The sequence below is a fragment of the Thunnus albacares genome, chromosome 11, assembly GCF_914725855.1.
Source record: "Thunnus albacares chromosome 11, fThuAlb1.1, whole genome shotgun sequence".
NCBI classification, from domain to species: Eukaryota; Metazoa; Chordata; class Actinopteri; order Scombriformes; family Scombridae; genus Thunnus; species Thunnus albacares.
The window spans coordinates 13,320,024-13,346,231 of record NC_058116.1 but is presented as its reverse complement, the minus strand read 5'-3'; the positions used below and the strand labels follow the sequence as shown (position 1 = coordinate 13,346,231).

Sequence of the window (26,208 nt, the reverse complement as noted above, 5' to 3'; positions counted from 1 at the left end):
TGATAAAATTCCACCTAACAAACAAACCAACAGCATCCAGAATATCTGCTAAAAAACTATTATTTAGAAAACAAGTCTGGCTTACTGGCTCATAGATTATAGATTGCAAGAAGAAAAGATCTAAGTGACTTTGAAAGAAGGTTCATTGTTGGGGCACGGATGGCAGGAGCTTCAGTCACAAAGACTGCTCAGCTGGCTAGTGTTTCAATGACTGAAGTGACATCTGCATTTGGATCTATGGGAAAGACATCAGCAAATACAGTCAGAAATTGTGGTGGACAGTGCACATTTGATGACCATGATGCTTGTGCATTAGTACAATATGTAAGAAACAACAGAAGAGCAGCTCTTCTTCAGGTGACTGAGAATGTCGATGCAAGACTTGATCAGACTGTCAGCAATGTCTGTCGACAATTACATAGAGAAGGATATTATAGTAGGGTTGCAGTGCATAAACCTCTCATTACAAAGAGGAATGCACATTTGAGAGTTCAGTGGTGCAAAAAATCATAGGCACTGGTCTACAGAGATGTGGAAAAAAGTACCATTGTCAGATGAGTCATCCTTCACCATATTCTTGACAAGTGAGAGAGTGCATGCGTGGCGTACACCAAGAAAACGGTACAGGTCTGAATCATAGACTGTATACAGTCTATGGCCTGCATGCTTGACCCCTACAGTGAGGGGATCCGGTGGCTCTGTTATGCTGTGGGGGGCATTTTGCTGGCATGGTTGGGGTCCACTTGTCCTCTCAGAGGGAAGGGTCACTGCAAATCAATACAAAGTTGTTCTGAGTCATCACCTTTATGCTATGATGAAACATTTCTATCCTGATGGGAGTGGTCTCTTCCAGGATGACAATGCCCCAATTCACAGGGCACGAGGGGTCACTGAATGGTTTGATGAGTGTGAAAATGATGTGAATAATATGCTATGGCCTTCACAGTCACCAGATCTCAACCCAATTGAACACCTATGGGAGATTATGGACCAACATGTTAGGACAGCACTCGCCACCACCATCATCAAAACACCAAATGAGGGAATATCTTTTGTCAGAATGGTGCTCATCCCTCCAGAAGAGTTCAGAGAGTTGTAGAATCAATGTCAAGGCGCATTGAAGCTGTTCTGGTGGCATGTGGTGGCCCAGCACCTTACTAAGATTCCTTTAAGTTGTATATATTTTAATCTATCTATCTATCTATCTATCTATAATGAGGGTGTTTAGCTATGCCTGTTCACTGTGTGACATCAATGTATATATCTAGAATTACATTAAAATAATACATTTTACCTATTTCACAGCAATACTGGAATACATGAGAACATTTTGGAGACAAATTATGTTTAAACTTACAAAATATGTAAGTTGTACTCATAGACAGTATGATTGCAGCTCACTGTCAAATATCTAACAGTGAGGTGAGAGGTTTGTAAACACGGCACATCCTGGATTATACCAAACCCGGGGGCAGTGACCTCACAGTAATGTCTACATCTCCGTTTTGACGTTGCACGAAGATAAACTGGTTTCTTTTTCCCTCCGGGCGAGAATTTATCTTGAGTCCCTCGTGTATTGACTGTCTGAGGAGCGTTTAAAAGGCAAATATCTCCTTTTACCGTTCAAAACCTCCACGCCCCACCCCTCCTGTATCAAGAAGTGAGCCGTCCGTCCTGTTGTGTTGCTCAGCTCTGAAATCAGCTGAGTTTGAGGATCCCGCCCCGCTAGGACTGTTATTACCCCTGGCACTCTAGGGATGGTTGGTCACACACACGTATTTTGCCTATAGACAAAAAACAGGTTTCCTATATCTTTTCCTCGTGCTGTATTTGTGTGGAAGATGTACCATGAGGACCGGGCTGTTGCTTCTTTCAGTCGGGCTCCCTTGAAGCGAGTGCTCGCATTTGGTGAGTCATTGATGCACCTGATACTTAGCTAGCTAATTGTTTTTACCACGGTGCTATTTTCTATATGTTGACTTTTTATAACTCTTTCATTTCCTCCTCTTTTATTTAACCTTTTAATATTTGTAATGAATAATTAATAGCTAGCTATATATTTGAACACTCCATAGTTCAATTTTAGTATTAACGAAAACGAGCATTACCGTTAGCTAGCTTTACACCAACATGTTCACTATTGTAAAAAAAAAATGTCTTACTTGTTTCCTAGTTTATGAGGCAATGACATTATCATTCAGTCTGTGGTTTGTAGTCGTGCAGTTACATAATACACCCAGCAGTCTGTTATGCTAGTGATGCTACAGTACATCCAGGCCAAAAGCTGCAGCGGCCAACTGTCATTTGGCCACAGTTTATTCTGTCTTCTTCTCATGTGCCGTCTCACAGCTAAACATTGTCATAGAAAAGCCTCTCATGGTGGTGGTGGTGGTGTCAGTCAGGTGACACAGTCCACCGCGGGGCTTGTTGGGAGCCATACAGTGTGTGTCCAGTCCACCCTCAAAGCACACATTTCCAGCCTGTTGAAATGCATGAGGTTTTTTTTTTTCTTTTTATTGCACTTGCTGTTCTGCTGAGACACGCCATGAGGAAGTGAGAGTGTACATTTACTTCTGCTTGGCCTACACAATTTGATTATCTAGTTGCCACCTGTCACTAAGCTGGGTTTTTTTTAGGATGGATGGTTGTACTCACATTCTCTTTGCAGGAAGAATTATAGTCTATCTGAACAAAAACAGATGAACACGATCGGTGTAGAATAGGATTTCTTAATCAAAGTATAGATGCCATTTAGGCTGATTCTTCTTTTACGTACTCAACGTTTAAGCACTTTAATATCCATATCAAAGCTGTCAGTTGGGGGGGAAAAAAGCACTTTGGAAAGTTTAATCCACCGGCTACAGGGCTGTAGGATTTTAAGACTGAGGTCACGAGTCCAGCATGTGGCTTTTAAGGGTAAGACGTGTTTTTTGCCTGGCGATGTTAGAAAAGGACACTTTCAACTGTTGGATCATTTCTTCACACATTTTGGTGACAAAAGGCCTTATTTTTTAAATGTAAATGTTACCAAAACATGATATATTATACACTCATTGATCTTGTTAAATTAATATGGCATCATAACCTTTTTTATTTTAGCCACATACAAAAAAACCCCCACAGTAATATAGCAGACTATTCCCAAACCTCATTTTCTTGTAAATTAGATAACATGGCAACAGTATGCAAAAACTACCACATCTAACTAAATACACAGAACATGACCTCCTACTCATCTGGCCGAGTATTTTTTGGCTGATAAGTAACAAAAAAGTGCAGTACAGAAATGTCAGCGATACGTTTTAGGAAATTTAGAAACAGTGTTGCCATTACATAGCCTTGACAGTTAATATCACGGTCACAACTCTTTGATAAACAATTTAAAGGACCTTTATCAGAAATATTTCTGTTATGTAATGTGAAAAAATGAATATGGCTGATACATCTTTATTGGATTTTTAAAAACTGCACAAATATCAATATCTGTATCAGCCTCTAAAACCCATTATCGTTTCCAGCAGAGCATACCAGGAGGCCGACTCAGGGGATGAAAAGAGAAATGACCTCTTCATCACATGTTCATCTTTAATTTTACTATTGTTATCTCCCAGTTTTCTCGCGCTCACTCTCCTATCATTTCTTTACAAGAAAAAAGACAACTCTTCCTCCTTCTCATTCCCATGGGTTAAGAACTGGGTTAGGCTTTTTTCCTGTATTATTATTACACTGAAAGTCTGTTGTAGGCAGTGGGTAAATGATTATTTTCAGAAACAATTAACCTAGGGATTATTTTTTAGATGTACTGATTAATTGTTAGGCTATAAAATGTAAAAAAAAAAAAAAAAAGTAACAAAAAATACCTGTAACAAGTTATCAGAAACTTGCAAATTGCTTATTTTACCCACAGTATTACGTTTATAAAGATATGAGATGAGGTAAATCAGCAAATCCTCACATTTTTAAAGCTTTAACCAACAAACACTGTTTACTTACTTAAAAAATGAATCAAATATTACATTTTCATTGATTCTTATTCTGTCAGTCACCCATCGGCACTAATGCAGCATCGTCCTGGTGCATGAGCACGTGGTATTGGGCTTGTCCACGATGGCAAAGCCCCTCTCAGCTCAACCACAGGGAGTCCAGATGTCTGTGCTCCTCTAATCCTGCCTTCTTCCTACTCCCCCATCCATTTCTGTGTTTAGCTGTATTCAAATACACCACACATACACTCACACACACACACACACACACACACACATATACTCCACTGCCTTTGTCATGTACATGAAAGCAAGAAATCAGTATATTTATCAGTTGGATACTTTTTTACCTAAGTACAAATATTTTTGCTATTTCAGTTCTTCCTTTTTCGAAGCTGCTGTAATCAGTATTTTTATTAACAATGGATCAAATGACAGACCCACAGATACAGTAATAATCAACCGACTCTGCAGTCTTCTTCAGCCCTAGCAGGCATCTTTCAGCTCATTGTTTTGGTTTTAAAGCCTGCAAAATTACTGTTTAGTTCACTCTCACCGCTCTCATCTACATTGCTTCCAGTTGCAGCATGGAGCTGTTTTCCGCAAACGTTTTGGATAAAACCGCTGTACACTACCAGCCCAGCACCAAACAGCAGACAAAGTTAGCATCTGGCTGGTTAAGAGACAGATATTTTTGTCAGGAGTTTGTGAAAATGGAAGCTGAAAAGAGAATGAATATTGGATTTGGGTTTGTCAGGTTGCCAAGAATACGGCTTGAAAATAATTGCTTGTGTTGTCCAATAAGCATTTGCTAACACATTTGTCAAATAATTTATAATGCGATAATATGTCAATGTTGCGTTTACGGTTTGTTGTGCTGCCCCCAAGTAGCCAAAGAAATCAGTACATGCAGCTTTTAATTTCACTGTGTAGAGAAGAGAAGAGCAAACTATGTTGCTCATTGCATTTATACCCAGACCATAACTTGTTTCTCTCATACATGCATGCATGCAGAGCCACACAGTATGTTAGAAGGACGCCTCCTTCCTCAGATTGAGAGACAGGTCAATCAGGCAAACGCTGACCAGTCATGAATGAGGACATTTGTCTCCTTTGCCCCGTGGTTTGTGTATGTCAGTGAACAGCGCTAATTGGCTAATTTTATTTGCCATAAACAAGCCTCAGAGGCAGAGGGATATCCAACAGGTTGCAGACAGACCGATACTATTGCAGAACTGATTCTTCTTGTGAGTTTCTTAAACCCTCTGCCTCTTAGCTAAAAACATTTTGTTTGTCTTTCCTGTTTTTCAGACATATTGTGCTGAACATGCTGGGATCAGATTGATGTATCATGGATCCTGAGGAATTAGAGCTGCAGAATGACTACCGTTATCGTAGCTATGCGGCAGTCATTGAGAAAGCGCTGCGAAACTTTGAGTCCTCGAGTGAGTGGGCAGATCTCATTTCCTCTCTGGGCAAGCTCAACAAGGTACAGTATGATGCACAGAGACGACCTGATGCCTTAAAATACTGTAGCTGCTAATGACTTCCTCCTGATATCTCAGTTTATGTGAATCGACATTGCTGCATCCAGTTATGCGCACAGTAAAGTGTCTCAACATAACAGATGATCTGTTTTCTAGTGTTTTCCTGGAATTAACATTAGTATTCACAGTTATTTGGTGTAGATATTTTGCAAGTGTCATCTTCACAGCTGCTTTATAAGTTTTAGTTCTCTGTAGTTATGAGGAAGTTCTTTTTTTTCTCACTGAGACTCTGTGTTAGACGGCCTTATTGCTCAAGTCTTCTGCCCATTTATTTTGGGCTATAAATATGCCACTTTTCTATTTACTTGCAGAGCAGATATTTACTTTGGAGTGTCTGTGTGTGTTAAAGCAAAAGAGTTGGTCCTTTAAGTACACACAGAATGTGTGAGAGAGAAAATTGTCATGTGTTAAACATGAAACTGAACAACAGTAAACACAAAGTCATGTTATTCTTGTGCGTTTGCGCGGCTTTATTTGTTTTATTGAGTGGATCTGACTGAATTCTCACTCACTATATAAATTCTTTCTCTCTTTCTGTCAGGCACTGCAGAGTAACCTTCGCTACTCCCTCCTGCCCAAGAGGCTGATCATAGGGAAGCGTCTGGCCCAGTGTCTGCACCCGGCCCTCCCCAGCGGAGTGCACCTCAAGGCTTTGGAGACCTATGAGGTCATCTTCAAAATCATTGGAACGAAATGGCTAGCCAAGGACCTGTTCATTTACAGGTGAATAAACAGAACAGTTCACTTGCTTCAAGGAGAGAGCTGGCCTGATTATGTGTGCATGTATGCTTTTTTTATGATGTAACTCATTGATGTGCGTGTGTGTCTGGTTTTTAGTTCAGGATTGTTCCCGCTGTTGGGCCATGCAGCAATGGCAGTGAAGCCTGTCCTGCTGACACTATACGAGCGTTACTATCTCCCACTGCAGAGGGCTTTGCTGCCAAGTCTTCAGGCTTTTATAACAGGACTACTGCCAGGCCTGGAGGAGGGACTGGAGGTCTATGACAGGTACACAGCACATGCATTTTTGTGATTAATTTCTCACTAATATAATCCTTTATCAAAATTTGATATACTTCAGAAGCTAATATATTGAAGAGTTGCTCTATGTGTTTTTTTGGGTGAGTGTTATTATGCTACAGTACCTTTATACTAAAGCAATTGTCAGAATTGACAGAAATAACCAAAAGCCACTCAGAAATATAGATTTATTAGTTGACATGTTATTGAAAGCATGTCAGTGAGTTTTCTCCACCCTGTCCTCTCACTTTGTCCAGGACTGATGCTTTGCTGCTCAAGTTGTCACTGCTGGTGGGTCAGCAGGTCTTCTATGGTGCCCTGTGGGGCAGTATGCTGGTCAGCCCCTTGGTACGACTGCCCGCCTCGGTCTTTATAGTCACACACTTTGACCGCATGTTGACCCTGGACCAGCAAATACACATGCTGGGCTACGACCATCGCCTTGTGGTGAGTGTGTTTGTCTAACTTGTCATATGTGCAGTGGAGAACATTTTAAACATTTTCCATTGTAGACATTTGTTTTAATCATATTTCAACTTACTTGTAAAGTCTACATCATCACCATCTTTTGTCATCTGTTTGAACTTCACGACCTCTGTCTGTCTCCAGGTGAAGTCAGTGTGTCTTTCTCTGCAAGATTCAAATGTCCTGGTGCAGAGGAACACGCTAGAAATCCTGCTCTTCTTTTTCCCTTTTGCTAAATGTCTGGTAGGTTCACACATTAACTTGCTTACTTGTTTTCCTGGACATCATCTTTGATTCTAAGTGATCTAAGTAAAGTGTTTCTGCATTCCTCCTCTTGACATCGCTGTAGATCATCAGAGTTCTGTAACATATTTTTCCTCTGTTTTCTGTCCAAAAGAAAGGTTCATTTATTTACAACCTGGGTCTTATTTTCAGTCATTATGATGAACATTTATGAACATTTTATGCACCAGTGTTTATTGCTGAAATCTAGGGACATTACCAGTCCATTCGGGCAAGTAACAGATGAGACAGTCGAGCATGTTGTAAACAAATCAATAATGTTGCCTAATTATCAAAACACTTCTTGGGAAGAGAATAGAGATGAATGTTAAAACTATTCCCAAACTGTTTGTTGTAAATGTCCAGGAGATAGACAGTTCTGTCTAATTACGTCAATTATTGAGATAATTGGGTTAAACTGGTTTGCTGCTTGCCCTTGTGATGCAGCAATGTCACTAATATTATTAGATCACAGCAGTTAATTTGGTAAGTTAAATGTCATCATGATTGACAGAATTGATGGACAAATATTAGATTCAGGTTATTTAGAGGGAAAAAAGCAAGAATAACCCCATAATTATGTTTCTGTACATTGCACCCTTGATGGCTATCATTGATATTGTCAGCTATCATTATCACTGCTGCTGCTTGAAACATGAATATTTTGTCAATTTCTGTGCAGCAGCACATGGGACAGACTTACAATAAATGTAAAAATATTCTTTAATAAAGTCTTAGTTTAATCACTTTTGTGTAATATAAGATATATAGACAATAGCAAAACAAATTGTATGAAAATTAGTTTTGTGAATGGTCTCCAATATTATTTCCTATTTCTGTTGCATTGAACTCGACGTCTGTCCCGTCATTACTCTCCTATTGTTTCCTGTCCTCATCAGCTACATCTGTGTTGTTGGTTTAGGATCCAGCGGAGACCACTATTGCTATGAGTGTGGAAGACATGACCACAGTGGTGTCTGCAGCTTCACTCACACTACTCCGCAGAGACATGTCCCTCAACAGACGCCTCTACGCCTGGCTCCTAGGTTCTGATCAATAGAAAACACTTAAGTGATGAATCATGTGTATCAAACCACTGTCAGGCAGTCAGAGCTCAATCAATCAGTGGTTCTCTCAATTTGCTCACTAATGTTTGTCTGCACGCGTGTGTGCATGTGTTTTCAGGCACAGACACAAAAGGAGAGATGGTGGCACCACATCCCACCCTCTCCACTACCACAGAGGAACATACATCCTTCTACTTCAACAACTACTCCAGAGATTTCATTGTGCAGGTACCTCACTTATGTATTAACACACAGATTCACACCAAAACTGAAAAAATACATAAATATATGTATATGCTGGTATATGTATTAGCTAAGTTTAGAATAAAAATGGAAAACAGAGTGAAATAGCTAGCCTGGCTCTGTCCTAAGGTAACAAAATCCACCCACAGGCACCTCTAAAACTCAGTAATTAAGGTGTTACATGTTGTTTGTTTAATCCTTGCAAAAACTGAAGGGTGAAAGCAACACATGTTACCGGGAGGTTATGTGCGGGACTATTTCTTGGCTGGGAAGAGTAACCTGTTCCAGTCAACCAGTGGAGACTCCAGGGAGTTAATGCCCTGAGCCAAGAAATTATCCTGCACATTATCTCTATCTATCTCTTGGCAAATAATCAGATTTTCCAAAACAAAATCTTTAACTAAGCTAAACATGATGTCTAAATTAAACTATTCTGTTAAATATTTTAAAGCAAACTACATTTCAGCTTGTACAATAAATGAAAAGAAGCATAATTTACATTTCACATCATGGTGAAATGTCTGTTTGTTAAATGTCTTGGTGTGTCTGTTTGAACGGTGCATTAATCTATGTTTGTCCTCTGTTCCTCTCCTTCTCATCTGTTGTTCTTTGACTTCAGGCTCTGATTAACATCCTCAAACAAAGAGATGCGGAGAGCAACCCGGAGAGTGTGACTGGATACCTCAGGCCCTTTCGCATCATCATCAGCCTGCTGGATAAACCGGAGATAGGTAGGCAGCACTGAGCAGTACAGCACACAAACACAATCAAAACACTGAATTACTTGATCCACCACTCTTTGTTGTTGTCTCAGCCTGTTTTACTGTGATGCCTCTGCTCAGGTCCAGCGGTCTTGAGCAGTGTGCTGTTGGAGGTGGTCCGAGCCTTCTACAGCTATTGTCGAGAGATGCTGGGGGAGGAAACCAGCTCAGGGCTCTCAGGGAGTCAGCTGGCCAGGTGAGGGCAATAGATGAAAGAACAGATGCAAGGATGTTGACTGTCAAGTTAATGCAGGTTTAGCTGAACACTGTTTCATGTCAAAACGAACTCCGTGACCCATGGTGCTTGTCTTGTGCTTTCCTAAACAGTAAGATAAAAGAGAATAAGAATGCGTCAGAGATCATAAAGACGATGAATATGCTCGTAAGCTCCATGAACAGTGAATACCTGTGGGAGTACATGACCCGACGCTTCTGCACTTCTCTCAGGTAAGACAGGAATGACTGTGACACAGAATTCTTAATTATAATCCTGAATTATAATGGGGAATTCTGCTTAATACTTAAACTTATCAGGTGTTAACTTTAAAATATAATGTCAGCCCAAAAAATGCAAGATCATAGCTGAAAGTCAGCATTCACATAGTATACTGTAAAGCAGCATTGCCAAGAACATATACAACATGTGTTCTGACTTTCCTGGTTTACCCTCAGGTATCAGTTGATAACCATCACTGTCTTTCTCTCTTTACACTATAGTGACAAAGATGACCCACCAACACCTCCTGAGCAGGACCGCAGCCATCCAGCTCCCTCTGTCACAGAGATGTCCAATCTCATCATTTTCCTGCTCGATGTGCTTCCTCTGGTAGATAACTCACACACTTTCACATCATAGTTCCCTCCTTTGTGAAAAGAAATAGCTGCAGTTAACTTACACCACAAAGGGGCATCTATTTTAGACACACACCCAGAGCAGATATTTGCTAATAATCAAAAAAAAAAATTGATTCATCCAGAAAACCAGACTGCTGGGGTTTGACATTTTGGAAATATTCAACAAATACTAAAAAATGTAGACAAACTGAAAAACAAATTTTCCTTTTTTTCTTTGGTTGACATTTTTGTACCCCTCTGGTGCTCAGTAAATATTTATTTAAAGCTAACTGTATCTATTATTCAGCACTAGTTGACCCAAGTCTGACTCATAAAGATGCCTGAACAAACGTCTACACACAAACAGTATTTTTTACATGCTGGTGTTTTCCCATAGGAGCTCCATGCCGATATCCAGTCCCAGTTTCTTCCTGAGATGCTGGGCACCTTGCTGCAGACCCTGTGCAGCCATATGGACTCTGTTAGTCTAGAAGATGTCACACAGGGCCTGCGCACCTGTTTCAAAGTCCTGAGTAAGATCCAGATGCCTGTGGCTTATATGGACATTGAGGCAGGGGCACACTCAGAGGAGATGGAGTCACAGACACTAGAAGAGGAAGACAGAAAAACAGAGGTGAGGCATTTTAAAGTGTGTGCCAGTGTGGTTTATATCTAAATTTTTGAAGTTTGACTGCCTCATCTTATAAATGATCCTTTATCCAGGATATGGAGAAGGAGGGAGAGAAAGATGGCAGTGTTGGTCAGCTTAATGGTCACCATGGAGTTGAAGAGCTGAACAGAGATGGAGGAGATGAGGCAGAGCCTGCAGATGGTACTTACCCAACACTCAGGTCTGAAGACAGCGGATTGGGAATCAGCGCCTCACCGTCAGAGCAGCATCTCCCACCGCGGATGGGGGCCGAGGGAAATGGAATTTGCAAAGAAGATGAAGGAGTGTGGAGGAAGGGAGGCAGTATAGACACCATGACCCAGTGTCTGCAGGACATCCTGGCCTTCATAACCACAAGGTAAACTACCCATTGTCAAATTAGTCATCATCTAGATAGACCTTTTTATTGCCCTCTTTTATTAATTCTCTTAATATTTTCACTCCTCCCATGTTTCAGATACTTGCTGGTGCAGGTGGAGGATGTCAGCGGACAGGAGGAAGAGCCCCAGCCTGATCTAACTGTTGCCTCGGTGGAACAGAAGACCTTGTTGACGGGCAAGGGTGGAAGGGAAATTAAGGACAAACTGACTGAACTGTTCAATCCAAACAAGTTTAAACACCGCCCTACATCTGACACCCAGCTCTCAGCAGCCCCCACAGAGAAGAAAAAAGAGCGTGGACATTTAGGGTGTCTGGACTGGGCAGCTGGCTACATGCCCCGGGGCAGAGCAGAGATCTCTGAGGCCTGTCGACAGGCCTTCACTGCCACCTGCCACCTGCTGCTGGAGTGCACCACCTTCCCTGTCTACCTAAGTGAAGAGGAGACTCTGGCTCTCCATACAGACATGTTCGGTCACACAGGTCAGCACACAGTTTGATTGTATTCATCCAGCTGAGGTGATACTACTCTTAGCTACACGCTTTAACCCACAAAGTAGTAATAAAATGTATTTGTTTTCCGTAGGCAGTGACGTGGACAGCCTGCCAGTGTGGCTGAGGTCCTTGATGACACTCTGCTGCCTCTCCAGGGACTACAGCATCCAACACACTGCAGTGGCCTCTCTGTTGGAGCTCATCAACCACTCTCAGTCCTTAGCACTGGTGATCCAGGACAAGCACAGACGCTACCAGAACTCTGACACTAACCCTCTGAGCGGGCGGCTGCAGATGGTCACTGTGCCACCCATCTACCCTGCTGTGCTTCATGCCATAGAGGAGGGCACAGATTTCTATCAGGTTAGGTTGTCAAAGGGAAAATGTTTGTATAACTCAAAGCTGTTGTGTAAGTGTGGTACTTAAGATTTTGCAATTTTGTGCTGTGACCCAGAGGGTGTCCCAGGTACTTTGGAGCCAGCTGGACACGGAGCGCAAAGAGCAGCACACTTCCTGTGTGGAACTGTTTTATAGGCTCCACTGTTTGGCGCCATCAGCGTCCATCTGTGAAGAGATTATCTGCCAGGCGCTATTGCACAAAGACAAGGTGAATATACCTGCACACACGCTGAACCACAATTGTTTCACACATTTTAATTTTCTCCTAGTATCTTCTAGATGTGTCAGTTTAACTAGGACACACAAACGGACTTCTTGGTCATATGATGAGATAAGCAAATAAGCTAAAGGGTTGTGAACACTGTATGCCTTGTGTTTGTCTGCCCCAGGCTGTAAGGCTGGAAGCACTGCACCGCTTCACTGTTCTGTGGCACCTGACCCGGGAGATCCACACCAACAGGACCATGTCCCTCAGACGCTCCTTTGACCGGTTAGTACATAGTGGAAAAGTAGTGAGCAGTAAAGACAAATGGAAGGTTAATGACTATAATTTGGTCTCCTTTTTGGTCTCCCTATCTTATGTAGCTGCTCACCATATGTGTCAGTTCTACTAAGATGGTCTATTAGCATGCTACAAACTGGTATCGATTCCCACAGACAACAAATACAGAGCATTTAGCAACTTCCTAATCTGAATATGATGAACATGATCAACATTATAAATTTAAACCAAATATGTCAAAAACTGCAGCTTGAGTGAGAGCCAAGACAGTCTGCCTCTTTGTATCCCATGTTGGCATGTTAACATGCTAACTTTAGCAAATATAAGCATGCTTAGTGAGAAAGACAAAGTACAGCTTAGAGTAAGCCAGACAAGCTTATTCTGAGATATCCTAAAATTGTCACAGTACAGGAGAGAAACCCTTTTAATTTAGGTAACAGCACTACTCTCTGGCCAAAACTGACATGTTTTGCCTCACTTGTGATAAAAATTTAAGGATAGCAAATTCTTCTCTTTTTTTGTTTTCTGGTTTGTCATGAGCATTACAGCCTCACTGGGTCGTGGCTATAGACTTTGAGTTTCCACAGCTGGGAAGGATTTGAACCTCTGTGTGTCTTTTTCAGGTCTCTGTGTGTCGTGGTGGACAGTCTCAGCTGTACAGATGGCTCAGTAAGTGCAGCATCTCAGTGCTGGCTGGTCAGGGCTCTGTCCCTCAATGACGTTATTCGGATCCTGGAGCCTATTCTGTTGTTGCTGCTTCATCCTTCCACTCAGCGTTGCAGCATTCAGAGCATCAAACAAAATGTCACTGCTGGTAAATTAATTTGTCAACATGTTGTATGAGTGAATTAAATTTGACTGAAAACATTTACTGTGGCTGTACGCTGTGTGTTTTTGGTAAGCTAATATGCATTTTATTTTCAAAGGCAACTTGAAGGTTCTAAGCAACAGAAGTCGATCCTCCACAAAAACATCTGGCACATCTGTGGATGCAATGGCTACAGAGGTCACTTCCTTGAATCTCCTGAACATTGTGGACCGGGAATCCCTGTGGGCAGAGTTAGACAATGGTCCAGAGTTGGCCAAACTACCAGACACTTTAGTGGTATCCCGGAGTGAGAGTGAAGAGACAGAGGAGGAGGAGGGTGGAGAGGAGGAGGAGGAGGAGGAGGAGGCAGAGAGTGAACACACTGAGTCAGCTGACACCAGTGGTGCCCAGGTATCCACAGAGAACTCAAGCTCTGGCTCTGTCCCCTACCGCAGCATTGAGGAAGGAGCCCTTGTCAACGGCTTGCGGAGGGCAGAGTCCGAGCACACACAGGCATCTGATTCACTGTCAAGTGAGGATGAGGAGGACGTAGAGCTGGAGGCCATGGCCAGGTCTCGCCTGTTAAAACAGGAGCGTGAGAAGAGAGAGGCCATCGACTCTCTGTTCCGTCATGTGCTGCTGTATCCTGTGGCGGGTGGCTGGCGCCATCTGCTCCAAGGCTTAGCACTGCTAGATAGCCTTCTGAGGAGCAGTGCCCAGTGCCCTCTGGTGGATGCCCTCTCCTCCACCTCTCTGGACACAAGCTCTGCTGCACATTTAAACCTGGTCTCCAACCTCTTGCAGCGCCACCAACAGGCTCAGGATGGCAAAGGTTTCTACGGCTGCTTGCTTTCCCCTTCCTCCTCCCCCTCTGTACCCCCATCCTTGCTCATTGAACTGCTGGTGTCCTTGTGCCTGCGATTTCTGCGCTCTCATTACCCTTCCTACCTGAGTCTTAGTCCTCTTGACTTGCAGGGAAACAGGGAGGTTCAGGTGAAGAGTGTGGAGGTGCTGACACGGATGGTGAACCAGCTTGGCTGTGTGGCACGGGGACAAGATGGGAATGGGGCCAGTCTGGAGCCCATCCGCAGACTCCTCTCAGGATGTAAAGTGCAGCAATATGCTCTGCTTACACTTTCTGCATCTATGTATGTCAGCCAGAAGGGAATAGACAAGGGACCATCCAGGAGTTTTGAGATGCTAGATGAGCAGGGAGGCCTGTCGGAGGAGAGCCTGGTGAATCTTGGAGCAGGAGGGGGGCAGGAGCAGTACCCCTTACAAATGGAATTACTAAAACTCCTTCAGGCTCTCATAGTCCTGGAATACCATGTGTGGCCTGGTGGGGCTGTCTCTGCAGCTGGGTCAGGTGGAGCATCTGGCCAGCCCGGTGAGCCTCGTGAACACCCGATTGCTAGCACCCCCCTTGCTCGTGAGTGGCAAACCGCTGTCCTTTTCCAGCAGTCCATCAAGGCGGCCCAGTACGTCCAAAGCCACCCCATCACAGCCCAAGGAATGTTTGTCTCTGCTGCAGCCAGGGCTCTGCAGCCACAGTATGGCTATGCCATGCACCCCCACTGGGTTTCACTGCTGTGCTCCTCTCTGCCCTACTTGGGACGCTCATTAGGCATCATTGTGGCTCCGCTTATCAGTCAGATATGCAGAAACTTGGACGAACTGGTCAAGCTCTATGAGCACGATGGAGGAAAGACAAGTCAGAGGTAGGCTGAGCACCACTGAAAATGCAAACACAAAATCTAATTTGTCATATAGTTTATCACCTCTACAGCGCTACACTGTGTAATGTATCATTTTACCTAGTTGCTTGCCTGACCTTCAGTTATGTACTGAATATCATGACGATTTATAATAATATGTGTAATATATATAATTAATAATATTCTAGGTTTTTATACAAGAGGCTCCTGTTTCTACTGTGAGGACATCACAGTGCTTCAAATTAAATGTCTGATTTATGTTTCTGTCTTCTGATCAGCCTGAGTGGTAGGAAGGAGAACATCGCCCCTGACTACCCTCTAACTCTGCTAGAAGGCCTGACCACCATTACACATTACTGTCTACTGGACAACAAGAGAGTGAGGAATGAAGCCCACACATGCACACAGATATGTACCTTTTTATATCAATGTGAATGTAAATGTTTTCTTCTCTCTCTCTCTCTCTCTCTCTCTCTCTCTCTCTCTCTCTCTCTCTCTCTCTCTCTCTCTCTCTCTCTCTCTCTCTCTCTCTCTGACAGTCCCTGGTTGCCCGTGATCCTATGGATGTCCGTAATGCACGCAATGCTGTGATTGAGGCACTGCCGCACATGCTCAGTAGTATGGCATTGTTATGGGGTGTGGTCATGAGAGAAGAGTTTCAGAGGCGGGCATCTGACACTGCACAGAGCAGCAGACACACTTCTACCTCTGTCTACTTTAAAAGCACCAAGGTGACATGCGTCATTTGTGCTGTTTGTTTTTCTTTATGTGATGTGTTTAACCTATGCGCATATATTAGTGTGGCAGATTTCAACTATTAATGGTGTGTGCATTTGTAGATTCTACGGCAGCGGATACTGGAGTTTCTGGTCCCTCTGACTGAGCAGTATGGGGTTCAGCTCATGGCTTCAGTGGGAGCAGTGTGGAGCAGCAGGAAGAGTAAGAGGAGGCACAAAAACAAAGTAAGAACTGTAATGTGTCTAGAAAAAAGAAAGAACACCCACTGGAAGACCTGCGGCATCATTGCGCTCCTCTCTACTTTAGGTTTTACCTGTGGCCAGTGAGTCTCGTCTAACCATTGTGGATCTGGTGAAATCATTGAACACCTTGCACACGGATACCATCCTACAATTGGTCAAGGAGGTGGTGAAAAAACCACATCAGATAAAAGGAGATCAGGTACACAAACATGTATACATGCACACATGCACAGATGCTCCGAACTTGTATTCAGGACATTTCAGTGAAAGTTGATTTTCACTCATTTTTGTCTCATTTTCTACTGTGTTCTCTCCAGAAGTCAACCCTGGTAGATATCCCCATGTTACAGTTCAGTTACACCTATATCCAGAGGTAAGTAGCAAAATATAATGCAGGAACTCAAATTTAGTGAGGTGATTCTACAAATGCTCACTTTTATAATAATCTCTTTTTTGTATGTAGTATTTCAGCTCAGGCTGTGCAGGAAAACATCGCTCCTCTCCTCAGTCTTTTACGGGAGTCTGTTCAGCTCAACCTGGCCCCGCCTGGGCACTTCTTACTGCTGGGGTCAGTTTTTACACACTCATTCTTTATCCAAAGTCTGATCAGTAATAATAGCAGTACTCTTGTGCAGTGCTTATACAAACAGTATCACGGTATACACACCAAACAAGCTCATAAATACACTGTAGTCCATGTCTGTACTCAGCAGACAGGTCAGACAAGCAACCATAATGGTCATACTACACTTTAATGATAGTGACAATGAAAGGCTTGCTGGGGTATTATGAAAAAAAAATCCTTGTGTACATTTATTAAATTTCTTTGGGGAAAATTCAGTAACAATTTGTATCTTGCAGAATCCTCAATGACATTGTTAATAGGCTCCCCAACCTGGACAATAAGAAGGACACCCGAGATCTGCAGGTATGATGCATGCTTTGTAACTACAGCTATGATTGAGATAGCAAGTGCGTGGTGTGTGAGAGAGATACTGCAGTGATATTGATGATGGCATTATTGTGCAGGAAGTGACTCAGCGGATCCTCGAGGCAGTGGGTGGGATCGCAGGATCATCTCTGGAGCAGACCAGTTGGCTCAGCCGCAGCCTCGAGGTCAAAGTTCAGCCACAGGTGTGCCCTGAGGCAGAGGAACCTGATGACACGGAAATGGATGGTGACCATTATGGTAACTTCAGTTAACTCTGACAAATACACAACACAATACAATACAATAATGAACCCAGGAGATCAATTTAGTTGGATTTATGTCTGATTGGGCCAGGTAGAGCTTACAAATCACTACTGTTGCCATGGAAACACTGCTTTCCCCATAGTAAACTTCAGCTTAGTAGTCCATGGTTGGAAATGTCCATCTTTCTTGTCTAATGTGACCTTGAATTAGAGACCTGCGCCTGTATCCATGGAAACCTGAGAAATCTGAGAGGCACAGATGACAGACATTCTTCCATACTGTCAGAGAAATGCAGAGTTTTTGTACAAATTCAAATTGAGTTTTATTCCATATACTGATTGTCATGGAAATTTAAAGATGAATTCACAGAGAGCGGTTGTCTTTCAAAGTTTATTCATTACAATAATCAGAATTCACATTTGTAAATGGATCTCCAGCTTTCTAGGCTGAGAGATGACTGTAATGAAGTTCAGCTATCGTATTTGTACACAGTCTCATACATCACAGAGTATTTCGTCACCCTCAGAGACCCTCAGTTGCCTTTAATTAATACACAGTTGCCCTTTTGGTTAATTCATAGCTCTGTTGAAAGGGGGTTTCTGCACCTGGTCCTTATCTGATGGGAAGACGCATCTGACTAGATTCTCACAATTTCTTATCTTGGTCTTGTTTCTTCCAGCTGCTTCTCTGACACATTGCTGTAGCCTTGGCCTAAGAAAACATTCACAGTCAATGGATAATTGTTATTTCCTTCACACTGATGTAACAAAGAATAAAACCTGAATAATTAGTGCAGATGCTTCTATACAGGTGTACTGCATGCTCTGTGACATGTATAAAATGGACCAAGATGGTAAGAGAAGCTACAATCACAAATACTGCTCAACTTGCTAGTGTTTCTGTAAGAACAATTACTCAAGTGACATCTGCATTTAGATTTATGGGAACAGTACAGGCATGAACACTTGACCCTTAAAGTGATGGCTCTGTTGAACTGTGGAGGGCATTTTCATGGCATTCATTTGTCTCCTTGGAGGAAACAGTCATTTCAAATAAATACAAAGTTATTTTGAGTGATCACTTTTAACCTATGATGAAATATTTCTCTTCTGAGTGTCACCTATCTGTATATGCCTTTAACAAACCTCATAGTTATGTGTACTGGCCACAGTACACAAAACAAGTTTAGGACAGCTGGCATAGTGAAGACTATATTTATTAGAAGCTTGGTAAACAGTAACACATGAACTCACTATTCTGTTTCTTCTTGTCAGAGTCGATGGCTCAAGCTAGCACCATGGTCTCCTCCTCGGCTCCCTCAGTTTACAGCGTGCAGGCTCTTGTACTCCTGGCTGAGGTAAGTTTTTTTTTTCAGGTTTTATTAATGGCAAGTGAATGAGTGGGTGAGCCTTTGTGTGTGTGTGTGTGTGTGTGTGTGTACTATAGGTATTATTTAACACACTTTCTCACTGTGTAGATCTTGGCACCACTTCTTGACATGGTATATCGCAGTGATGAGAAGGAGAAAGCGGTTCCTCTCATTTCTCGGCTCATGTACTATGTTTTCCCCTACCTGAAGAACCACAGGTAATTACTGTTGTAAGTGTCTGATTCATTTTACTGCTGGCATCTCTGGTCTCTTGGATCTTGATAGAGTTCCTCTAACCTTCTCTCCTGTAGTGCCTACAACATGCCCAGCTTTGCAGCGGGTGCTCAGCTGCTGAGCAGTCTGAGCGGTTATGCCTATACCAAAAGGGCCTGGAGGAAAGAGGTCTTTGAGCTCTTCATGGACCCTCTCTTCTTCACCATGGATGCCACCTGTGCACTGAGGTTAGCATTTTTGGCAAAATATGGGATGGAAATGTATTTCCAGACAATCATCTACTACTGTCCTAGTTCTTTGAAACTTAAGGAATATTAAAAGACACACACACACACACACACACACACAGGAGGCATAAAATCATACTATTTATTAATATCACTTATTATTAATAATAAAAATAGAATTTTATGTACAGTATTTACATACTATATCATACAAAAAAACTGAACGGAGGTGCATTGTAAAATAGGGTAATGTGTATTGGTGGGTATGATAGGTATTGGCTTGTGAAATAAAGACACTGTATGACTGATGATTAATACAAGAGGTAGAGCATTTCAGTGAATGAACTAGCTGAGGCAATATGAAGAAGAAAATCCAAATATATTCCTACAGTGCAAAACCATAGTAATACCTAATACAGTAGTTAAGGGTTTCAGCTACTATAAGTGTTGTCAATTATTATTCACAGTAAGAAGACCTTGAAACATTTTAGTAGCATAATATAATGGATATGTGGTACTAGCATATGCTGTTGGCTGGTTTGCTTACTTGCTAAGAGCTGCAGCATGTAGGCAGGGTTTGTTGAACAGAGAGATTCAGTCTGCTGCAGCACATAGGAAGGTCAGGTGACCACATAGTTGATTCAGTGGCTAAACAAATTCAGGAATCGACATGGCTCAAGGCTGAGAGGTTGCAAAGATAAACTTCTTCTTGTTCTTCCTCTTTTTTGTGTCACATGTGTAACCATTTCACTCGTGAACTATGGGTTGCTCAAACCAGTTACAAATTTAGTTTTGAAGGGGAAGCGGTGATACTTATCCATGAATTTGAAAATATCTGACTACCCATGAATTTAGGAGTAGTTTCTCGATAACTGACATATCGACTCAGTTGAAACAGAAGTTACGCTGACCATTCAAATTCAAAATCATAGCATTGTGGACATGCAGAATGTATTCCAACACATGTAGTTACTCAGTTTTGCTGATAGTATGAACAGTTTTTTTGGAGAGTGTGGATGAGTGTGTGAATTTAGGTTTTATGACCAGAGTTTACAGAAGGATGAGTGAATGAATGCTTTTGATTGACCACCTTAATGGATTGGGTTTCAGAAAAAGTTCTGGTTAATCCTACAGATGTATTTTATTATACTTTTCAGTAACTCTAATGTGTATTTAATATTATTAAATAAAAGAATTGAAGATGACCAATGTCTAATGAACCCTGCTTGGCTGCTCTGTGTTCTCCATAGTTGGAAATCCATAATTGACCACCTGCTGACTCATGAGAAGACCATGTTTAAAGACCTAATGAGTGAGTACAGCCTCTAGGAATTGAGTGTGATTCTGTAAAAAGACAATTGTAATCTGGAGGTGAGAGTTAATCTGTGATATAAAAGATTTATATGTAACTTCAGAGTGTTGAAGAAAATCACTCACTGACCCAGAGCGGGTCTGAGACAGTAGACTGACCCAGAGCAGAAGAAATGGAAACACTTTATACTGTAAGATCAAGGCAGTGATCAACAAATGGTAAACAAAAGGTAGGAAGGGAGGGCATTTGCATTCAGACCTTGCAGTGGGACACACATACAAGATCAAGGGTCAACATAGAAAGGGGGGGACTCTCAGGTAGGTGAAATCAAGGGGCAGAAACAGGAGGGGGTGTTGCATTCAGACAGGATCAAAAAAGGTTAAATCAGCAGTCGTCAGGAGGCAGGAAAGACACAGCTGGCATATGGTTAATCAAGGGGTTGTTCCCAGACATCACTTGATTATCAAGTCTCTACCAAAATGTTGATTATCAAGTCTGTGCCCAAATGTGTATTCTTCTTCAGTCAAATGCAAGGTGTAGAGAATGAGAGAGAGAGATCATGGAGAAGCAATGCTGCAGAGATGTTCAGACTCAAAGTTCAACCCTCTCAAGTATTCAAGATTGAAAAATTAGATTCAGACAAGAAAGTGGTTAGATATTATATTAAAACCACTGCAGTCAAAATGTCACTTCTGGAAGTGGTGCGTCAAATTCAAATTACAGAGCGGCATGTTTGATTATTTGCTGTTACAGTCCTGTATTTATTTTTGCTGCAGGCATGCAGAGTGGCTCTCTGAAACTGTTTGCTAGTGCAGACCAGAAACCGATGCTGCTGAAGCGCCAGGCGTTTGCCATGTTCAGTGGAGAACTCGATCAGTATCATCTCTATCTGCCCCTCATCCAAGGTGTGGTACTGTTGCTGGATATTTATTTGGATTTTTATGAAACACATTACACATTATACTACTGAATGTGTTGCTTAGCAGTTATGAGACCTCATTCCCCTTCTTCCAGAGCGTCTCACGGAGGCTTTGCGTATGAATCCCAGCGCTGCTGTTTCAGCCCAGATGTTCCTGATGTTTCGTGTTCTCCTGCTGCGGATTTCATCCCAGCACCTGACATCTCTGTGGCCGATCATGGTCACAGAACTGGTAAGATCCCATCTTCCAAGAGCCTGGTTTTATACACAGTGGCCATATACTGTATTGCAGTGGTAGGCAAATAGTGGCCTGTGGGCCAGATCCGGCCCTGCAGAAAAAATATTTGGCCTCCTGATGAAAGTTTTGACTTTCATAGTTTATATCAAAACCTTTACATCAATTTTCCCAAATCTACTGTAGATAACAAAATAAACACAAGGCTTCTGTAAATCCCAGTTATTGTAATACTGTTACATCTAATACTGCCCCCAATTTGAACAGTGAATGGTGCTGAATAGAGGTTTATTAAGTCTAATAAACTACCAGAAATTAAAGTTTAATGTGTGAATTCCACAACTTTGGCCTATGAGACTATAACAGATTTGTTCTTCAAAAACACAAATGGTTGGCAGTCGAACAGTAATGGTGTGCTGATGCCATTTTTCCCCTTAGATACAGTCCTTTATAGTGTTATAAAGCAATCTTATTCTTAAATGTATTAAAAGAAATGAACAAAACCTGTGGGTCTGCCTTTCCACTGTACTGGGTATCAGCCCTGCAATGAAAAATCCTTAAAAAACTGGCTCGTGTTTGAATCTAATTGCTGATCACTGCTGTATTGTTTTAAAGGAATTTTTTTTTTTTAGATCCGCATATTTGCACGCCTAGAGAAAGCTCTGCAGGCAGATAAAGATGTCTCAAAGTGAGTTCATTATTTTATTCATGAATTCCATTTCACTGAAATTCTGTCGATACTCTCACTCTTAATAATGTTTTCTCGTGTACCACCTAGGCTGGCTAAAGTGGTACGTGGAGCCCTTGACAGAAGTGGACCAGTGAATTTCTCTCAGGCAGACTTGGACATGTATCTGTCAGCCTGCAAGTTTCTGGACACCTCCTTGGCGTTTCCTCCAGAAAGGATACCACTCTTTCAGATGTAAGACCCTGAAATAGGACAAAATCATTTAAAAACCTTTCTAATTTAAGTTGTGGTGTTGCATTAGTTATTTTGTCTTGGTATTCTATTCCATCTTACCTTTTCTGTGTCACTGTTTGTTCCATGTACAGGTATCGCTGGGCATTTGTCCCTGAGGTGGATGTGAACCGCTACAGTGGCCCAGAAAGTACATTGATAGAGGGCGAACAGGAATGCACACCCCATGTTGTCAGAATACTGGAAGGAATACAGCAACGATATGCAGTAAGATCATATGCTGGTTGAAACAAATTACAAACATATAGATAGTCATTCCCATTTTTTAAAGTCTACACTCTTGAATGGTTAACCTTTCTAAATCATCATGTTGCAGGGTATGAGATAGCAAGTAACCATAGTAACAATATCTGTGCTTCATGTTTCTATGTTATCAGCAACATCTCACTGGCGACACGAACCTAATCATAGGATTTTTTGCTTTGATAATTGGCTGCGGTGAAAGCTCAGTAATGCAATCTGAGGTGTTCAGATATGGAATATAAAGGCTTTGGCACAAATAAACAAAACAAAGCAGTGTGGCATTGTTTCCTTCCCAGCTGCAGATTATTTTTGTTAAATTGGGACATCGGGTCCTGCATAGTCACACAAATCTGGGTCGATTTTGGTGCATGATACTCAGAAAGATGGTGTATTACAATTTAAATGATGTATGATGAACGTCAGTTGTAACTTCATTTTATTGATTTTGTCTTTTATAAATGAACAAAGTCGAATGAAAGTTGCATGATTCATTCGTTTTGTGAGTTTTGTTTTGTGACATGACCACATCTCATACTATCATGTGTTATCATGTTATTCCAGACACTGAATGGGCTGAGTGAGGAGTCATCCACAGAGCATTTAAAGTTCCCCCTCCTCACCCAAAGCTCCCTGTCCTCCATCACCCAGCTGGTGCCTTTCTTCCGCACCCTATGCTGTTCCTTCCAGGGCCCTCCGCCCTACAGCCACCCTATGCCCCACTTCCCAGTAGCAGACTACCCAGCATCCAGTTCAGATGGAGTCATGAAGAGACTGAAGCACATCACTGAGGAAGAGTTCTTGGACTCCATGGAGAGTTAAAAAATCAAGCATGAAGCTTTCATGAACCAAGTCCTCTTCTCACGCTTAAAACCCTATGGTAATGATCTGCAGCCATATGAGTAGAAATCCTAAAAAAGGCACAACCAGTGATAATGTTGTATTGTGAACTAGAAAATAAGGAAATGTTTTGGAATTCTGTTTTTTAACGTTTTAACTTGTCTGATCTTCACATGAATATATGTACCTCTGAGGTGCTCTCACACTGAATCTGTATTGGAGAAACTAAGGGACTGTGGTGTAATTATTTCCATTGGCCTTTTTGGATATCTGAAATAATATGATATGAAGTATAAATCACAAATTACTGCAGTATGCTTCCTCTCTCAAGGATGAGTATCACCTTTGTTGAACATTATTCACATGTGTCATAGTGTTTACTTTCTTTGCTTTCAGTGATTTTAACCTAAAACTTTTTACCATTGAAAATGGTTATTATGAAAACCAACTTCAGTTAACTGTTATTACAAGGCATACAGCCTGTAATTACAGTAGTTCCAGTAAAGATGTTTTGTTTGACACAAAACAGCAGATTCACTGTGAAGAACCTTATTAATTATCGTTAATGTGTTCTTTTGACCTTTTCATAACTCTGGTTAACACACTCTCTAGTACGAACATACAATGCTTATGTCTGTCTGACTCTGAGAATGTAAAGACCATATGTCTGCAGGACATCATTGTATTTTCTCTTTCTTATTTGGATAAGTCATTATTGGACCTCACAGGCCCTTGGTAAGGATTTATGTTTAGACTTTTATTGGTAAGTTACTGAATGTGATTTGTGTACATCAGGAAAACCCTTTGAAATATTATCGGGTGTACCTCGCTAAAAACATGCTTGCCATTTTTGGTGTTCAAGGGAAATCAGCCTTTCTTTGTAGTTGTTCATGGATAGTTTGTACCACTGCCTGTTATCTTTTTTTCCTTGGTGCTGAATGTTTAAGTAATTATTGTTTAAGTTATTTTGGATGTTGAAAGGACCATGTTATGTTTTGAATTAACAGAAACAAGACTCATTAAATTAAATAAGCTTAAATACTGTGTTTTCACTGTACAGCTTTAGTTGCTTGTTTTGCTGCCTTTGCATTAGAGGAGCATTGTTGAAGGACTCAAAACTGTGACAGTTTGGGTCATTAACCTTGATGTGCTACATCATCCACACAGCAGTCAATCACTGTATGCAATCATAAGAACACACTGTAGGGATCTATTCAGTTTGATTTGATTGGGAACAATGTGGTTTCTGGTTCAACTTCTCATGTTCACATGGTGAATAAAGACACTTGTAGTATTGACAACAACTTAATTAAAAATTAATTAACTAATTTTATTAAAAAAACAACAACTTTAAGCAATGTTTCAATGAAGACCACAGGCCGAAACATGTCTGTTAAATAATGAAATTGTTCTCCATAATTCAAGAGATGTAACAACTTGGAATCCCTCAGGAGGAGCTGGACGATGTGGCTGCAGTCTGGACTACCTTGCTTAAAAGGCTGCCAGGACCAGATGTAGATAAGTAGTGGAAAACAGGCAAACTGTAGTTACTGTACAAATGAGATTAAAAGTTATGGATATGATATACTTTTAAAACTCTATACAAATACCTTTTTTTTCAGAAACTGAATATACACATCATCCTGACATGAACAGATGCCTCTAAGCAGATACAAATAGCCTCCAAATTGCATCCAATTTTTACACCTGAAACTATGATATAAGTTTTGCCTTTTTTAGGTAACTGCAAGCAGAAATCCATGGGAGTTAAGCCAACAAAATGTTGTGGGCCCTAATAAATTTAAGTCAAAGGAGACCATATGAAATTGCTAATCTCACAACTTTATTGCCCCTTTGCTTAGTTAAACCTAATTGATATAATTGATATTTGGACATGTTTGTAATTACAAGGCCTGTTACTGTGATTAGCTGAAAGTTCTGATCAGTGGTGATGATAGGACATTTTCAACAGAAAACACTGTAAACATGTATATATAATTAATTGCACCGCTTTATTAGTTTTTGTCTGTACTGAACACTACTCTGGAAACCAGAAGTGATCCTAGCAGAGTACGTTTTTCTTATAAAAAAAAAAAAAACAGTATAAATACTGTGCTATTATTCCATTATTTGCCATTCCAGTGACAAGTAATACTTCTATCACTAACGTTAAAGTCCTGCAGTAAACGGAACAAACAATGTGAAGAAAATTGACGCAACATGTGAAGATGAGGACGGGAAGTTGGATTTTGACAGATACGTTAGTTGTTTAAAAACCTTTTTGTTTCGTAGAAATAAATAAATAAATAGAAAGCGAACAAAAAAGCCGCGAATTACGTGTGACACAAGCCAGTTTTGAGTTTTCGGTTTCATTTTCCTGCGAAATTGACTCGGACGTTTTACTTACCTTATTTTTTCCCACCCGCATTCCGTGAAGGCCCGCCCTCATTAGCCTCTGATTGGCTAGCAGTCACTACCTTGGTTGATTGGATTGGTTGTATTTAAGCAC

General features: G+C 41.4%; 1 protein-coding gene and 1 long non-coding RNA gene across 2 annotated transcripts; one reads left to right on the top strand and one right to left on the bottom strand.

The window, feature by feature from the left end:
• The first annotated feature begins 1,668 nt into the window (after window positions 1-1,668).
• Window positions 1,669-24,738, top strand: dop1b (DOP1 leucine zipper like protein B). The gene is made up of 38 exons (XM_044365146.1): window positions 1,669-1,908; window positions 5,295-5,472; window positions 6,072-6,253; window positions 6,368-6,538; window positions 6,808-6,997; window positions 7,160-7,258; window positions 8,220-8,343; window positions 8,483-8,592; window positions 9,227-9,338; window positions 9,450-9,564; window positions 9,696-9,815; window positions 10,086-10,194; window positions 10,600-10,836; window positions 10,926-11,230; window positions 11,330-11,733; window positions 11,837-12,108; window positions 12,200-12,352; window positions 12,534-12,634; window positions 13,270-13,460; window positions 13,573-15,172; window positions 15,448-15,547; window positions 15,709-15,900; window positions 16,009-16,131; window positions 16,214-16,348; window positions 16,467-16,522; window positions 16,613-16,717; window positions 17,011-17,077; window positions 17,179-17,338; window positions 18,619-18,701; window positions 18,822-18,931; window positions 19,025-19,174; window positions 20,425-20,486; window positions 21,263-21,391; window positions 21,501-21,637; window positions 22,273-22,328; window positions 22,419-22,562; window positions 22,694-22,826; window positions 23,424-24,738. Exons 2-38 carry the CDS (start codon window positions 5,335-5,337, stop codon window positions 23,679-23,681), a joined length of 6,933 nt encoding a protein of 2,310 aa, XP_044221081.1. The 5' UTR covers window positions 1,669-1,908; window positions 5,295-5,334; the 3' UTR covers window positions 23,682-24,738.
• LOC122991802 lies at window positions 22,479-26,171 on the bottom strand. Its single transcript, XR_006405912.1, has 3 exons — window positions 26,107-26,171; window positions 22,662-22,799; window positions 22,479-22,570 (listed from the first exon to the last, which is right to left on the bottom strand). It is a non-coding gene; the product is annotated as an uncharacterized LOC122991802 (long non-coding RNA).
• Between the last annotated feature and the right edge of the window lie 37 nt (window positions 26,172-26,208).

Coding starts and splice junctions, on each gene's coding strand:
- dop1b (XM_044365146.1), top strand. CDS start 5,335: ATGGATCCTGAGGAATTAGAGCTGCAGAATGACTACCGTTATCGTAGC. Junction 6,539..6,807: donor GGACTGGAGGTCTATGACAG/GTACACAGCACA, acceptor CACTTTGTCCAG/GACTGATGCTTTGCTGCTCA. Junction 15,173..15,447: donor GGAGGAAAGACAAGTCAGAG/GTAGGCTGAGCA, acceptor TCTTCTGATCAG/CCTGAGTGGTAGGAAGGAGA.